General features: G+C 44.7%; 1 protein-coding gene across 2 annotated transcripts in view; it reads left to right on the forward strand.

Moving 5' to 3' along the window:
- GDPD4 (glycerophosphodiester phosphodiesterase domain containing 4) overlaps positions 1-17,667 on the forward strand; it is a 39,624-nt gene that overhangs the window by 14,031 nt on the left and 7,926 nt on the right. Inside the window, exons 2-12 of one of the 2 annotated variants that reach the window (XM_054813118.1) lie at positions 1,059-1,267; positions 1,894-1,997; positions 3,062-3,155; positions 8,870-8,929; positions 10,208-10,306; positions 12,483-12,576; positions 14,129-14,274; positions 14,616-14,698; positions 15,576-15,726; positions 16,283-16,507; positions 17,325-17,482. In XM_054813118.1, the coding sequence (XP_054669093.1) occupies positions 1,085-1,267; positions 1,894-1,997; positions 3,062-3,155; positions 8,870-8,929; positions 10,208-10,306; positions 12,483-12,576; positions 14,129-14,274; positions 14,616-14,698; positions 15,576-15,726; positions 16,283-16,507; positions 17,325-17,482 (1,397 nt within the window). In that variant the 5' untranslated portion in view covers positions 1,059-1,084. The remainder of the gene's footprint in view (positions 1-1,058; positions 1,268-1,893; positions 1,998-3,061; positions 3,156-8,869; positions 8,930-10,207; positions 10,307-12,482; positions 12,577-14,128; positions 14,275-14,615; positions 14,699-15,575; positions 15,727-16,282; positions 16,508-17,324; positions 17,483-17,667) is intronic. The other variant, XM_054813119.1, reaches the window with a different exon arrangement.

Here is a 17,667-nt window from a genome sequence, read left to right on the forward strand (position 1 = left end):
GATGCGTCATTTCAGTTTTGACTTGTGTCTTATGTCTGTTTTATTTGTGCTTTCTGCAAACTGATCAGTTTTTTGGAAGTGTCAGTTTGCAAGGATTTATCCATTGATTTCTGCAAAGACACATCAGGCTCTGAGTTATTTGCAAACAATTTATGTGTGCGTTTCATCCATGTGTATAGTGCAGAAAATTGTTCATTCTTTTTCTTAAATGACTGTTATTACATCAGATAAATCAGGGAAATTGGCGTTCTAAGCTGGGAATCTGCAGCAGACATGCCTGGATTTGGACACGGCACTTTTTAATGCAACAGAAGAGCATCTCTGGCTATCTCTGCACTCTACAAAAGTGCCGGATGATGGTGCTTCTTTGTATGCCAACGCAAGACTTTTTTTTCTAAATATTTCCTTGTGGTCTTGATAATGCCCTGCTGGGTGAACTGCTCTTTGCTGGCACAAACCCCTGTGCTATTTGCTTCGCTGTCAGCTACGTCAGTTGCAATTTATCACCAAGTCCTGTGTTTAAAATCTTGATCATGAACAGATCTCCCATGTGTGCATCTTCACAGCCATTCTTTCTACCCTCGAAAAAGTGCGCCAAGTAAAGCTATTTCAGTCAGGAAATATTTTTTTTTAAGGAATCAATCTCTGCAGTGCAGACAGGTCACAGTGGTGTTGAATTCATTCCCATGGCTAAGCCTAGGCTCAGGTTCATCTGACATAATTTGGAAATCTGCATGGAGTGCTTAAGTTAGTGATTTCGTTTCCCAGAGCTCCCTGTATGGTCACAAGGAGGCAGAGGTTCCCTCAGAGGTGATTCAGAGCACCTAAGTTACAACCAGGAGCACCACTGACTGCTGAGGCGACTTGCAATGACCATGCTTTTCTGTTGACATCTCACTTTAGGTATATAAAATTCAGTGGGGTGTCCTCAGCACCCTTTCCTGATGGTTGCAGCATCCTCTTGAGAAAACTTCCTCTCTTTTTTTCTGATATGAAAAGCTTGCCCAAAAGGAAAGGAGGGTTGCGGTCTCCCCATAAAACCTGTGGTCTTGTTTCAGGAGGAAGATGAGATAAAGCCAGTCAGATGGAGGCCAGTTCCACCAGCCTCAAGAGGCTCAAGTTTGGGAAGCTGAAGGTGGTGCGTCGGCACTTGCTGCAGAGGTATGAGCATCAGCCCTTCATCTCCTGCCTGGCTGGTTTCTACAGCTGCCGGTGGAAGCGGTACCAACGCAGAAGGACCGAGCCTGGGAAATGCTGCTGCAAGATGGTAAATGAGCTCAAAATCAGTACAGACATTTATTTCTGTGTAGGGACAGATCAGTTCAAGCTGACAAGCGGTTGATGTTGTGGACCAAAGGCATCCCTGCCCAACATTGTTTGGAGCCCACAGAGATCTGTTGGGTTGTTGGATTTTGCTCTAAGTTCTTGATGTATTGCTGTGTTTCTGTGGCAAGGTCAGTTTGTCTGTGCCACTGTGCATCTAACAAATGTCTGGTGGCAGGAAAGGACCTTGGACCAAACTCTCCAGGCCTGTGAAACATCTCAAATCCAGAAGATCAAATTAAAGAAGGAAAATTTGGGATGGGTGTGCAGTAAGAATTGCAAAGAGGGCTACTGCCTAGTGCAGCTCCCTCCCATGTGAGATGATTAAAATCCTGTTCATTTGTGAAGTCATGAGATCTGTTTTCCCCAAAAATAAATACTGCAGAGTATGTTTTTGAGGACATTTCCCTGCTCCCAGGGGACAAGAAGGGAAGTCATCTCCATGTCTGCTTCTGGAGGTCCTGCACCAAGCCATGTGTTTTAGGCACAGCCTAAAAGTATCTGCCATTTGCTCTGACTACTTTGGGGTAGACAAGTCTCTGACCACTTGTCCTTCCTCTCCCTCTCCAGCGGGAATGCGTGTTTTTCCCATTGCTTGTTGGAGCTTTCTGCTTTTCTCTGATCTTTCTGTACATGTGGGGTGAAGCGAAAAATGACTACAATAACTTTGACTGGTAAGTACCATCTTTTCCTCCTCTCCTGCTCCTCGGGCAGGTCTCCAGGGTGGCTGGGAAGGGTTGACCACCCTCCCCAGCAGCTGTGCTGCAGCAGGGCTCTTCAGCCATGAGCCAAAGGTTTGGCTCCTTAAACTCTTGGTTACAGAATCCAAATTGAATGTCCAGTGACTTCAGAGGTGCTGAGGCTCTGTCCTTTGCTTGGCTACAGTTTTTAGGTGTAAGTGCAAATTTGGGAAGAAAGGGAGAATCATCATCATGAAAATTGTGAGTGCAAGGCACTAAATAGCTTTCCTTTCCTTCTCTGAGTCTTCCCCCCCACCCTCCCGTTCCCTCTGAAGAAATGTAGTGGCTATCATCAGAGGCATTGCACCAGCTATCTCACTGCAAAGAGAATTGCATGTTCCCAGGCTCCAAAGTAAGAAATAACCGGCAGGGATTTATGCAAATCCTTTCCTTCTGCAGTATGTAGGTAACAGTTATGCAAATATGGCCCCTAAAATTAAATTAAAACAGCTCAAATATTATGGGGAGCAAAGGTGAAATAATGTTATTCATCCTTATTGAGCCTTTGGGTAAAAAATAAAGCTTTCCCTCTCTTTCTCCTTGGGCAATCCCTCTGCAGCTCCTCCAGCTTTCTGGTGTTTTCTCCTTCAAAGGCTGACTCAGATCCCCTTTTCGCGGCAGTGCCCTACACAACCGCAGGCAGACAAGGTGGGCTGTTGGACTGAGTCATGTCACCTTACTGTTTCCCCAGGCTGCCTTGTCAGCAGCAAGGTGCTGTGTCTTACAGTCAGACTAGGAGCTCTTTGGAGCAAGACCATCAATTTGGTCCTGTATTTTAGCACCCCAGCACATTGGGGTATTATTCTGGTGGCTAATGCAATCGTGGATTCGGGGAAGGAGGCTTTTAACCACTTTGTGTGTTACAGGGTAGGTTATTCCTCCTTCCCTCTTTGTTCTATTGCTTTGAAAATTTCAAAGTTTCAAGGAACAGGGCTGTTCTTAACCCTTGGTCCATGTGCTAAACACAAACACTATCATAATATTTTATTGCTTTTTAGGTATAACTATGGGAACCTGGGCTTCTGGTTTCTCTGGTCTCTTGTTCTCCTGATTGTGGCTGCAATCGTGTTCATGTACATCACGCTGCTATTGGTAAGTAATGCTCCTTGTAAACTGACCATGATTTATAGTCCTAAAAAGTAAACATAGGGATGGCTTTAATGTGTCAGACCAAAGCTCAGCCTAGCCCTGCAGATGATCCCTACACAGTGGATACCTGGGGAAGATGTGGAACACGAGTGTTTATGGTACTTTGTGCCCATGTCCACCTGCGGATGACCGATTTCAGCTTGTGGGTCTCTGAGCCAGATGTAATTTCTGTGATTTCTCTCAATGATTTCCCATTGATTAATTTGTCCAATGTCTCCTTGAACCCAAGAGAAGATGTGCCAGCAGTGTCTGGATCTAAATTTAAGGGAAGCTAAAGATTGTTGTTCTGACAGCAGGGAAGTAGAGGGCTCTGAGTCATGTAGCAGTGGTGATACGTCATCAAAGCTGAGTTATTCCTTTAATCCTAAAGAAAAATGCTCATTAGAAGAAGGGGAACATTATTGCTGAAGCTGCCTTGACTCTTTCTGCTTTGCTGGAGGATTTCTCTCCAGGTAGAGACTGCAAACGGTCACAAAATGCTCCTGAAGTTTATGCCCAAAGAGGCGATATTCCCGAAATCTTCACTTTTCCAAATCCTGTGAAATTTTCTCTAGCTGTCTGCTTTGGTTATTGGAAATATACCAAACCCAAATGTTTCCTAAAATTTCTACCTAGTCACCCTTTTCCTGTGTCCTTTCTCTCATAGACACCCCCAAATAAAGACAGATCTTCACGTGTGTTTCCACCCTCTGCATCCAGAGCTATAGGCTGAGAAATCACTTTAACTCCAGGGACTGGAGTCCACGTTCAGTTTCATGCCTGCTCCAACTTTCATTTTGAAATGCCAGGTGCTGAGAATGAGGTTATGGCTTTGACTCACCTCTGCGACCATGGCAATCATTTTTTAACATCAATTCCTGCTGTTCTTCCCCATTCCCTGATGTGTCATCATATAGTCGGTCCGTAAATTGCTCATGGCAAGGAATCTCTTTTTGCTTTGTTCATGCAGTGCCTAACACAATAGGTTTCTGGCATCATTTGTCCCTGCTGAAGTACAAATAAATAATGATTTTTATTCTAGTGCTAGCAATAAAATACCAAAGTGATAAAGAGGACAGCTGCTTGGCCATGCCCAGCGATCAATAGCATCATAAATGCTGTGAACTAACTGAGGTCTGAGTAAGACAAATAACAGTATTTAATTACAAGGATTTTGTGACAACCTGGTGGTTCTGGGGCTCAAGTCTGTTATTCAGCAAAGCCTACCTGGCTTTCCCAGTGGCCATGGGACAGTGTGGGTGGTTTGGTGGTTACAATGCTGTTTTGGGCAACTCGGAGCTTTGCCAGAGATGCCCATATGACACGGATACCTCTGAGATTGTATCTCAGCAGGCTGTGGATCTGGAGTCAACCTCAGGATCAGACTAACCCATCATAGCATGTGCTAGAAATGGGTTTTATGGGATTTCCTGGGCTTGGGGAGCCTGGAGATCCCTGGGGCTGGTATGCCAGCTCGGTCATGCTCTGTCTGGATCCACATATCAGCCAGTGTCCAAGCAGTGGCCTTTCTCAGAGGACCTTCATGTCTTTGACAGCACAGATGTGATGGCCACAAGCTATCAGGGCAGGTGATGGGCAAAGTAAAGCCAGAAAGGTAGATGGAAAATACAAGACAAAATAGGTTTCCTACATGGTTCAGTTCAGTCTTGGTCCAGCTCCTCATTGTGCAGACACATCCTTCTCCTCCTCCACCTCTCAGCTCTATCTAATGAGGCTAACAGTATTTGCCTTCTTCAGGAAGGTGAAACACAGATGAAAGTGAAAGGATATGAGGACTTTGTATACTATCAGACAAGTCCTACAAGAGAAACACTTCAGAGGTGCCTCTGCTCTGGGCACAGCCCTTGTTCTGAGGGTCCATTTGCTCCTTGCTTTCATGAAGCTCTTAAGTGACCCACCCAAAACTACTGGGTATTTCTAAGGGCACTTGTCCTGTTTGATTGCATCATCATGTCATCATGTCTCATTTGGCAAGATTGCTGCATGCATCTCTGTTGAGCAGTGGGAGTTGGGAGGCATGAGACCTCCCCATGCCATCAGAGCTGTTACCTAAATAGGATTAGGTCTTGAAGGAAAGGGGAGCAAGGAAAGTAATTACCACCACCATTCACGCTCCCACTGTCTCAAAGTATGCAGGGTCACACACTTGTATGCAGGGTCTCGTGATGACAATTGTGGCTTGGCCATGCTCATCCCAGAAAGGCTCCTTTCAGAGAAGGACTCTGCTAGGAATCACCCCTCCATCACTGTTTGCAGAGCTTGCCCATCACCATGTCTGGTCTTTCACTGTAGCCTTTGATAAATCACCCAGCAAACCCCTAGAAGCCTCACAGGCTAAGTGCAATTTATCAGTGTGGGTACTATATAATAGCTGGATCGCTCTACTACATTTCAGACAAACAATGGCCAAATAGTTTGCCCCCATGATGAATTACATCCCATGTTCTGATTGAACAGTGTTGGATAGAGACTATCAGCACGCACGTTGCAGGAAGGATTGGAGACCTTCACCCAGATAATGTCTCCTTGTGATGTTTTGCATCAGCAGCCCATCACATCAGAAAACTGAGCACACGGATGCTTTTGTCAGAGCAGAGAGATTTTATGGCAACCAGTGGTAGGTCTGGTTTTGTTTGTGAGCACCATACCCTCGTCCTTAATGATGGCACCCAAGTGGAGTCTGCAAGCCTGCTTCCATGACCTTATTGTGAACCACTGAAGCAAACGCTCTTCTGCCCACTGGCCACCAGCAGCTGAACACAATGCTGCACAACAAAGCACTTGCTGCCTTTGCAAAGACGCTCTCTGTCTGCATGCATCATTGTAATTTTTTCAGACAATGTTTCAATTAATTCAATTGTTATCACTCTGCAAGACAATTTTCTCATCCCCATTAGAGATAAAAGGTTAAGCTGAGGGGTTTAATTGTAGAGCGGTTCATGCTCAGTGGAGAAGAAAAAAACTTTTCTTGTTCAGTCTTTCAAATGCCAACATAATATTTTCCTCTCTGCAGTTCAACCGTGTTTGTTCCAAGGGTTTTGGGGAAGTGACTCGTGACTGTACAATATAAAGAGGTTCAGGTGTGTTGTGGTCTCTGCATTTGTAAGCTAAGAAAAAACTCAAAATAGTGCATTGACACTGAAGTCCAAAAAGTGATCTCAAATCTCCACCCCTAAGAGACTAGAGTACCAGAGAATTTCTGAGTTGCTGCATTTTTGCCAGAAAGCGAATGGAAGGACCTGAATACCGCTGTTGTGAACATCTAAGTGAGCAGATGTTTTAGGTGAGCTGAGTGTCTAAGTGCTTGCCTCTGCGTCTTGTGGTGGTAGGTTCAGAGCCTGCCTAAACCTCACCAGCAGTATTGAAATCAGCACAAGGTCATTCCCATGCTGAAACAAAGTGGGATTAAGGGTTTACTGTCCATCCTCTCGCAACATAACCTTGTGTTCAGTGCACCCGCTCAAAAAGAGGGAGGCAGAGGTGCAATCCCCTGTGTAGCGAGTCCATCTCTCTTGCCACTGGAAAGCATCCCTTAATTACCACTTTGCAGGTAGATAGTGGAGGGGGGACACTTCCACACCTCATACTAAAGAAGAGAAGCGTGCAAGTGTTGGAGGCCGTAAGATTCAGGGAGATGATAGGGCTGGAAAGGGGGATCTTGGCTCTAGCCTCAGCAGTAATAGTCAGACACATATCAGTCACCTAAACCCACAAGTCTGTGCACTTGTATTAAACAATCCCAGGATAGGTACGGAAGCGGTTTGGAAGAGCCAGACCAGCTGGTGCTGGTTGTCTCTTTGCCTGAGGAGGTCCTGCTCTAGGTACAAGCCTGTGGGATATTGCTAAAGGCAGCTGCTCTCCATGGAAGAGCACATTGGACAGGTCCTGAAGCAGCTTTTGAGGAGCAGGAGGAAGCTAGGTTATTATGGCTTGAGATGCTAAGCTTCAGGGGTATACAGAAAGGAAAGAAAATGTAAGTTGGCTGTGCCAGAGGATAAACCTCGTCCTCATTACACCATCTCACTGGTCCATCAAGATGTGTTCTCCTACACTGACCAGTGGTACAACTGCAAGAGTTCCTTCTTCACTCTCTGAGGATGAAACCTGGTGATTATTCTTCTTGTAAGCTGGCGATGAAATGTTGTTTCCATCTGTAAAAATGAGGTCACCCTCTGATGGCATTCCCAGATGTGGTACATCATTCACACAAAAGTTATACTGCAGTAGCAGGGGAGTCCTGTTGAGCACAGTCTGTGAAATAAGAGTTTGGCTGCACCTTAGGCAAAGACCAGGTCTTTGCAACATTGCTTGCAGATAAGGGGCAATTTTGAGTGTCTTTTTTCTTCCTTTTTTTCTGAAATGGCTTACTTAAATGGGGCTGGCTTAAGATCTTCAGTGGTAATTAAATTCTTTCTGAACTGCTCCCATGGTTACTTATCATGTACTGGGTGTAGAATTCAACTAACGGGGGCTAATATGTCAAGAAGCACTTAAAAGCTGATCTGTATTCTCTGCTGAGCTTATATCTCGCTTCAAATCAGCATGATCCTGGAAAGAGAGAGTGTGTTTGTAGCTGGATGGGAAACAGTTTACATACTCCTTTGTAGTCATGTTTTGGGACAGCAGAGCCCCTTCCCCATAATCTGTATGCCCTGCTTTCACACAATCCCGCTGTGTTACAGTCTGGAGGGACCTGGATCATAAATGATCCTTCTCAGTGGAGCACTGATGTCTATTAACAGATACTTTTCTTTCAACCCTGATATCTGGTGATACTGCTCCCCAGACTATCCCTTACAGTGGTTGGGAAGCTTGTCCCAGGTGCTCAGATTCCTGAGCATAGACCTGTGCGTTTTCACAGCAGCAAGGTACTTTTCCTAGTGAAATTTGTCACCAGGTTCATTGGTTGCTTAGGTCTGGGACAACTTGAAGAAACTCTTCATCAGAGCCATGGACTGGCTTTCCTCATGCTTTGCTTCTTGGTGTTCAAGGCTTCTTGGGTTGTCCCCTGCCCTGGCTGGGGTGTGCACTGTGCCTCACAGGAACCCTCCTCAAGGGCTCCAACTTCCATCGGAGGGAAGGAACATGCCAGCCACCAAAAACTAGAGTCTTTTAATCTCCAAGGCAGTTTTCCCTGTTCTGAGATGTGTCTGTCTCTTGCATTTCCTGTGATTACTGTGGAAGCATTGTCTCCTTTTGCTGTCTGCTCTGTATTTTCATGGTGCTTTAGAGGCACTTTTTAGTCCCTGACCTCTCTCCTATGGTTGATATGCCTCTAATCACAACAAATGCACAGGAAATAGGCATGGTTAGTGCTGTATCGGTTCATACCATAGCAGTTGATCCTGGCCATCATTTCTCTTTCAGAATTTGTACTCACAAAGAAAAGTCATTAAAAGTGTGTACCCCAAAGTGCCCATGAAAGGGCTTTGATCCTGCACGGCAACCTCGGTATGTGCTTGGCCATTTCAGAAGCATTTTTACTGTAGCAATAAACACTTCTCTCCATACACCTGTCCTGCTAACAGCCTTGACATTGTGCAGGAAAACCTAGTGTAAAGTGACTTCCCAATGCAAAAATAATTCCAGAAGTACCTCACTGAACACACTTCACCATCTTCCACCAGGATGCAAACAATCTCTTCTTGATTTCCCAGGTCCTAGCGATGTGTTTGCTTGCAGAAGGTCAGCAGCTGTACCTGCACTGGAGTCACAAGGTGAGGACAGTCAGGGCTTTCTGGTATCTCTAATCCATGCTTTAAACCAATTGAGTCTGTGGTGCTTCACTGCATGAAAAACATCTTAGATTATGGGAGAGAAGGAAGAGAGGGAAAAGGTTAATCTCAGGAGACTTTTGATACCCATGAGAATGATATCACCTAAACTCCCTTTCAGTCAGTGGAGGGAAATGAATCCTCTGAGGATGAAATTCATCCAGGTGGTCATACACATCTAAGCTAAGATGAGATGAATCACACCTAAAGTACCTTTTTCCCCCACTGACTCCAAAAGGAGCTTGTGGTGACTCATTCAGGTGAAGATGTCTATATTTGACACATCTACATGTGGTAACATGAGGAAAAAAGCAAATTTTCCGTGAGAAGCGCAGTGTAATTTTCTGTAGCAGGTTCCAGCAGCAGTAAAAAAAAAGTGGCTGCTATCTTTGCAGAGGAGAAATCATGCTTTTCCAAGGCATCTCGGTGCCTTATGCCTTTTGGTCTTTGGGTGGTTTGAAAATGTCACCTGGAGCTTTGAAGGGGCAGAAACAAATCCTCAGAGAGCTGTTGCTGCAAAATGATGCATTAGAATCACTTTCCTTAAGCATTTCTTGAGGCTACATGAAGTATTTAAAAAATAAGCCTCTAGCCATGCAGTTTAGGGGAGAATATAACGTGACTGCAAATCTTGCAGTGGAAGGGAATAGCTGAACATGCAGATACTTGATCCTGTGTTTCTTCATTTAAGTAACGGAAACACAGTCATCTTTACTATTGAAAATCGGCTTCCAGAAGAACCAGAAAGATGTAGAACAATTTGTAAAAAAAAAAAATAAAAAATTGAGACTGCATCCTTGGGTTTAAGAGATTATTAAGGTGTTGATCTGCAGGATCTCCTTGAAGAATGGTTAGGACCTTGGTCCAATTTCTACTTGCACTTAGTTCCAGAAGGTAGATGATGTACCAAGAAGAGGCTGTCATCACAGCTGTGCTGCTACAATACTGTGCAAGAAGCCAAAAATAGGTTTTGCTACTGCCTCGCTTTTTTAGCTAGAAAGTGGACCTTCATCTCTTAGTTATGGGAGTGTTTGCTGTTGCTGAAGCATGCTGCAAGGCAGCTCATAGCATAAAGAAACTGTGTTGCTGTCTCTTTTGGGTGGAATTCATCACTTCTGAATTTAAGCAGTCCATGCTGCTTAAGTAAACCTGTGAGTCAAAAGGATGGCACACCCTGTGCAGAAATGTTGAAGCTGATTTATGTCTTTTTTGTCTCCCCAGATTGGGACTTTTCTTGTCCTGGGCTTTTCTATCACAGCCCTCTTCATATTATCGGTGCTGTGGGGAGATCAATGGAAAACTGTCCGCCTGTCGTTCCAGGTAAGAGGGGATGGGAGGTCTATTTGAAAGAACAACTTGTTTATAGAAGTATTTTTTGCTAATTGGTAGAAAAATATTGTGTATGGTGTGTGTTTTACACATGTGGTTTTCCGGCAGGGTATGTGGTTTTGAGAAAACTTTTATTATGACTTGAACTTTCCTGCTGGGAGAAAGGAAGACGAGACCTGAGGTTGAGTTTCAAGCTATCTGATGTAACATGTCTCAGTTTGGGAAGTCCCATACTTTTTTTTTTTTTTCTCTTGGCAAAAATCTTGTAGGTGTGCTGTTAATTTGCAGGTGCTCAGGGCAGGTAAATCAGACCCTTTTGGCTGGTAGGGTTGCTGGAGCAAGAATTTTCTACCTAATCAGCTCCTGCCAGTTCAGCAGCTTTTGCGTTAGCATCATTTCAGTTTTCTGTGACTCAGAAGAGCTTCATCTCCTGACTGCAGGACAGCGCTGAGTTTTTGGGGAGCAGGTGAGGAACGCTGGTGTCAGGTGGGACAACATGCTGGTTGCAAGAAGTCAGGATGCGTGGTCTGCTGGCCTCGTCAGCTCTCACCAGATCTGAAGATGGAGGCAAGAGCTGCCCAGTGCGGTTTATTGTCTGAGCATCTGGGTCCCCACATGTATTGGGAAGGAAGAAGTATGCAGCCTTTGACTACGCAACTGTCTTGCCTCTCTCCCATGTGGCTTACTGCTTGTGAATGTTGGGAGAGCAATGCATATGGACTGGAAGAGGAATCACAGATGTGGTCTTTGTAGGGTGTGGTTCATTGCACATTCCTGCCCTACAGAGTTTGGTAACTGTTGGGCTATGCACTGGCAAAGGTAATGAGAAAACATCAGCTTCTCCTTGACAGACTCCAGGGGAGGTGGATGAGGAGGAGGCACAAGAGCCTTTGGGTTCCCCACAGGTGCTGTTTATTTCGTATGTTCATGCCCTTTGAGATGCTTCACATGGCCTCCAGCTGCTGTTCCCAAAGGACATGTATCTCCTGCAGATCCTGTGTCATGTCCACTTGCCCTGCAAAGCTCTCTCAAATATCCTGGACATCTCAGATGGCATCTCTGTTTACGCAACTGAATCCTGCTTCTGATCAAAAGATGTTGGTATCAAGTGTCCGGGGCAGACAGTGCCACATGCAATAACATCACAGTTCTAGCTGGAACAGAAACCATGGGGCTCTGATGAGCATGAGAAAATGATGGACTGGTTTCTTTGACAGATTTGCCTAGTTTTGTGAAAAGTGTATCATACCAACATCCATTCAGTGTCTGTACAAGTGACAAACTATTTCTGCTTGGTTTCCAGCTCTGTGCATGCATTCATGATAAGCACGGAAGTGATTCTTAGCTTCTGATCTTGTTTAAGCTTCAGAATTAAATAAATCAAGTCCAATTGCTATATCTGTCCAGCAATAGGTATTATCTAATATATCATAAGCATTAAATGTATTGTTTTGTGTTAGTAAATCAAGAGAAATAACTATACATTAACAGTAAAGAAAAAGAGAAAAAAAAATGCAATTAGTACTAATGCAAGGGAATTAAATGCTTTCAAATAAATGAAAATGAATTATTTTTACTGGTATATATTGATAATATGTGAAACTAGGTACTGCAGGGTGTATATGAGTCTAATAAAGTCCATGATCAGACATGTACCAGATTAACTACTTCTTTTATGCAACAACAGTTCCATACAGGTGTAAATACCACATTTTTATCACTCAGGTTTGTTGACATCAGTTTAATGATTTAGCTGCAGTGTGGTATGGAGGTGACTATTACCTGGATGGGATTGGATTGGGTTAGATTGATTAAGCTGGCTGCTCCCTGGAAGATGCTCACAGATTATGGCATAGCGGTAACAGCAACCATGTCCTCATGGATGAGGACAGCCATGTCCCCTTCAGCTGACATAAGAGAAAGGAGAGCTGTGTAGTGCAGTGAGGAGCACTTCTTAGCCTGGGTAGCTGGCCTGTCTAGGGGCACATACCTCTCCTCCAAATCCAGAGGTTTTTGGTGGATCCAACACAGTTGCAGGAGAGAGGTTGGACTGCTGATATCTGCAGCAGGAGCCCATCCAGGTGGAAGGCTGTAGCCGTGTTGGGGTTTGTTTCCATCTGTCTCCACACTTCATCCTTTGACTAAAATCCTTTTCTCTCCTTGCCAGATCACAGCTCCCTATCTCCACATAGGAGCAATAGCCATCATGGTCCTCCTGTCCTGGCCTGTGGCTCTTCATGCCATCAGAGCAGATAAGAAAGGTACAGTAGCTCTGCTTCCTGCCCCCTATGTGATAAAAGACATATATCAGTGTGGGAAAACAGGCGTGCAGGAGCCCTTTCCTCACACACCTGCACTCCAGCTGAGGTGACTTTTAGCCTTTGTGTATCCCAGAGAAATTAGGGGGGCTGGGGCTTGGGCTGTGCGCTGTCCTGTGGCTGTCCAGATGCATTACTGGTTTGCATGCTCCCTTGCACAGTTTTGCCCTATACCAAGGTAATGACCTGCCTTGAGATGGAGGAGATTAGCAGAAGTACCCACGTTCTGAGTCATGCATGGAAATTTGGTCAGCCCTCTGCAAGAGAAAGCACCAGTAGCAGCTCTCTTGGCTGACCTTTACTTGCTATACTCAGCTTCAATGTCTCAGAAGGGGTCTCCAGTCCATTCAATCCACTTGAGACTAGTGCATCTCAGGAGAAGCCAGCTGAGATAGGGGAAAGAGCTTTTTGATCAGTTCCTAGCGTTATCTCATGGGAAGTTCCTGTCCGCCTCTGAGAAGTGCGACCAAGTAGTGTAAGGACAAGGCCAGATGCCAGGAACAACTGCAGAAGAGCCTGGCTCTGGGACTGGCTGATTTTCTCTGACCTAGTCTCTCCATACAGCCAAAATTATCTACATGACACCCATTTGCAGATGTTGATTTGTAAGAAAAATCGCAGAATGGGCTTGTGAAAGTATTTTTTTTCCTGCCTAGGGTTTTTCTTATTGAACTACAGCTGGGGAGGTTGAGGGGGAATATGCTAGGACCCTAGACATTAGAGTCCACCATGCCCAATGGACTCTCAGCTCAATACGCCAGCTTGGTGTAAGCCCAAGTTCCTTCAGAGCCACTAGCACAATGTGCAGAGGGGTGGTGGTACCCATTTCAGAAAGGGATGTTGGTGCATAAGTGCTCATTTCTCAGAGGAACTGTTTTGTTCCCTGAGGTGAAGGCTCACTGGGGCTCTTGGGAAATGTGTCAACAGAGCCCAGAGAAGATCATAGGTAATGTGTTGGCAAATTTTTGAGATCCAATACCTGTGCAGTCAAAGTCTGTAGGATTCTGTAGGCCACGCACAGAAGGTCACTGACAGCCATCTGAATGAACCAGGGAAGTATTCACCTTAAGGGCATGTAACAGAGTTGAAGGGGAAAGGTTGCTCCCCTTCTTCGCTGTGAATGAAACTTCAAAATGTTGCTTGTTCTTACCTGAGTCAAAAAAAAAATAGCATACTTTTTTTACAGATGGGGGATATTTCATTGCACCACCTCTAAAGAAAAAAGAAATTAACGCCATGTCTTGCTTTAAGGCATAGTGAGATGTAATTAAGGCACACAACCTGCAGTCCTGACTTAGCCCATGTCCTTGCTTTGATGAGTTTTGTTTTCATTGTTTGGAGAGAAAGTGAAAATTAGGGGAAGGGATGGAAAAAGGGATGGGACAAAGCCCAGCAGCTATTTAGCAGGAGGGCTGCATTAAAAGTTAAGCCGCAAGGCAAAACCCTATGTTACTACATGGATTAACTCTAGCCTTCCTCCTTCAAATTTTTTCAGTTGTTCAGGTGATAATTGTTGGTCCATACCTGGCTATCCTTCTCTTTCTTTTCTTGATACCTCTGGGGATGTACTCTCCTTGCATCAGAGAGATGGGGACACTTGGACCAAAGCCAGCCCTCATTGGACACCGTGGAGCACCAATGGTAGGTCTGGAGAAGTTATTTTGCATCGTTTCTTTATCCTGTGTCTTGCTACCTTCATCATCATTTTCTGTTTTTTTCCCATGAAATCTGTGGAGGGTGGAAGGGGAGACATGCTGAAGGCATCACTGCATGAGTTTGCTAATAATGATAACACTGTTCCTGATGGACAACATGGGTTTGGTGACTAAAGTGGAAGAAATCAAACAGTAGACTTTAACAAGATAATGATGCCCCCTTAATAAAAAACAGAGGTGTTACAAAGAGACAGAAAGTACTTTTAGAGTCCTCCAGAGTGTGTTTGAAAAAGATCTGCTCATGCACTTTTTTTTTTTTCCCCCCAGCTGGCACCAGAAAACACTGAGATGTCATTTCAGAAGACAATTGAACATGGTGGGGATGGTCTTGAAACAGATGTCACGATTAGGTAAGGGGAAAACATCACATCTCACAGCACACACACTTCTTCTTCTAAGAGTTGCCTTTGGAGATGTGCAACTCCAGGCAATTAGGTTTTACTGATGGATGGGACAAGGTCCCTCAGTTGGTGCGTGATGATAGGGGCTGTAGGGCATGGCTGTTCTCAGGCAAGTCAATAAGCTGTAGATGTTGATTTAACAATCATTATTTCTACAGTATATTTTAAATGCTTTGCAGAGTATAAAGACAAGTTCCTACCCTAGTCTGACTCCCAGGCCACAGTGAGGGTTCTATCAGGCCTAGAAACCAACAGATAATTGTGTTCAGACTTGTGACAGCATTGTCCTAATTATTAGATCTTTAATTGCCTTTGTTCGGGAGACCCATTGCCATGAATTGCTAACATGCTGTGCAGGATGAACAGTCTCCAGGCACTGAATGAGAAAAATACTAATGCTTAGATGTTCTACTAATGTAGACCTTTCTACAAGAGAAAATTTTGCCTTTCCATCACTGTCCATTTAGACTTCATTCCTCTGAAACCCATAGAAACATTTTGGTGTCCGCAAAAAGAGATTTCAACCATAAGTTACTACTCATTTTGTCAGGGTCTGGAAGGCATAAATGCCACTATCTTCACTTTACCCCTGAGGAAACTGAGACACAGAGAGGCATGACTTCTCCAAGGTCACCCAGCAGTATTTAAGCTGGAAATAACCTCGTGTCTTGAGCCTCCGTCTTCCTCCCTATCGCACCTTCTGCACTGAAGGAGGCTGTAGTGCCACATTCACAGTGTCCCACATACTCTTCTGACCTGGCATGAGTCTGCTCATGCCATGAATGAACCTGCACCCCAGGTGATCTGAACTCTTGCTCTCCAACAGCTATGATGGGGTTCCTTTCCTCATGCATGACAGCAGCTTGAGGAGAACAACTAACATCAAGGAGGTCTACCCCAATGACACTGCTCAAAATGCTGCATTATTCTCCTGGGATACTCTGAAGGAGTTGAATGCTGGAACATGGTTCCTTAAGGTAAGCGCCATAAAGGACAGTCACCAAATGGATGTAGAAGTGGCACCAGCTGGCTACTACACAGTAGTATGAATGTTAGGGAGAGAAACTACTGGTTGAGCCAAAACTCAAGGAAGTCAGTAGAAATCCTTCAGTTGGGGTCTCCTTTCTTTGTCCAGTTGGCCTTTAGACTTCGGAGACCTGTAACAATTGGCTGGTGGGTGTTCTTCTGGCTCCTTATCATGACAGCAGCAGAAGACGTGGTCTAGAGGAAGAAGACAACAGCTACTTGTGCAAGGTGCTGTGTATAACAATCACAGCTAACACGGTGGGACAGAGAAGCACGGCAGAGCTGGCTGTGAACTCCACAATTTAGGTCCCAGAAGCAGTGTTGTCACAGCCTGGGTTAATTTCCCTTGTTTCTCAGGTAGAAGAGCTAAGCAAAATAAAATAGCCTCACCTACTGATGGCTGATGTCAAATGTTTTCCCCCTTAGAGTTATGAGTTTTTTGCATGCAGCTGACTCCCAGAGTTGACTGCCTGATTGATTTCCTTTTTTATATCTGTTTATTTCTAGGACAAACCATTTTCATGCATGGGCTCACTGTCAAGGGCAGATCAAAACCAGGCAATGAATCAGTCAATTTACAAGCTAAGTAATTTCTTGCGCCTCGCAGACAGTCAGAATAAACTTGTGATATTTGATCTCTACCGCCCTCCAGAGAAACATCCTTACAGGAACTCGTGGATCAACAGAACCCTGGAAGTCATCCTCAATGAGTCGGGGATTAGACCCCATCTGGTAGGGTGGCCTCACTCCTCTGTATCCTTTTTTCTTGCTCTCTGAATTGGGACTTTGGGATCACACCCTGCATGATTTCTTCTGCATACAGTTCGGCCCCTTTAATTTCACTTGTTTTAAGAGGTATCATTTGGAGTATATTCCTACTATTGGTTCCTCAGCAGGTACAAAATGGTGTAACTCTACAGCAGGACAGGGAAATAAGCCAGTGTATATACCAGCTGATGCCTTAGCCCCCAAACAACATCCTTTCATCACGGTAATAATTGGCAGCCTACTCCTTACCACCCATGCTTATTTTATATATTGCATAGAAACTCCTGGCTTAGGTTAAAGCACATGAAGCTGGGAGCCTTCTTTTGCCTTTGTCTTTCTCCACGCAACTCCCTGCTTAGGATGGATGCTAAATGCATGTGGATCAGGTTATGTATCCATCGATGTCTGGGGAGTTATGCTGATTTGGATCTGCTGAAGTTCTCTTCTCCCATGCTGGGAGAACGGGAGAACAGAATATTTTCTGTGGCCTTTCCCATAAACCAAAGCTGTCTTTTCATCCATTTCATACACCACGTCTTTTGTTGGGCTGTGTGAAATGTACTCACTGATTTCAAGTTGATAAGCAAGGAACAGTGAATAATTATTTCTTGGTCGCAAGTTTTAACCCTGCATCCAAATTTTCTTTGATCATTATAAGAAATATGTCATTTGACTGGCAGGGTTAAGGTTCTCAAGACCTTATCTTTACTGGGTTTGTGTGAAGGGCAGGGCATAGTAGTACGTCTGCTGGGAATTCACTGGGTTCTCTTGTTGCCTGCAGGTCCTATGGCTGGAGAATGACATGAGGTCCTTTGTTCACTCTGTTGCTCCTGGGTTTCAGCAGACAATGGGCAGTAAGGCCCCAGTTGAAGACCTATTGATGGACAATATTGTCAAACTCAATCTGGCCTACACTGAAATGTCTAGTGAAGATATCCGGTAGGTTGCAGTTTCAGCCCCAAGTACAGTCGGTGGACTCCATCTGGCTATGTTTGCCTCATGTGTGTGGCAATGTCTCCCTCCAGTGACCAGCTCCAGGATCTATAGCATTTTGGGAAGAGCTCCTTTGCATCAAGTGGCCATCCCAGTTGCATTTTGGGAGTGAAGGACTGTAGTTCATTCCG

The sequence above is a fragment of the Grus americana genome, chromosome 1, assembly GCF_028858705.1.
Source record: "Grus americana isolate bGruAme1 chromosome 1, bGruAme1.mat, whole genome shotgun sequence".
In the NCBI taxonomy this organism is placed as follows: Eukaryota; Metazoa; Chordata; class Aves; order Gruiformes; family Gruidae; genus Grus; species Grus americana.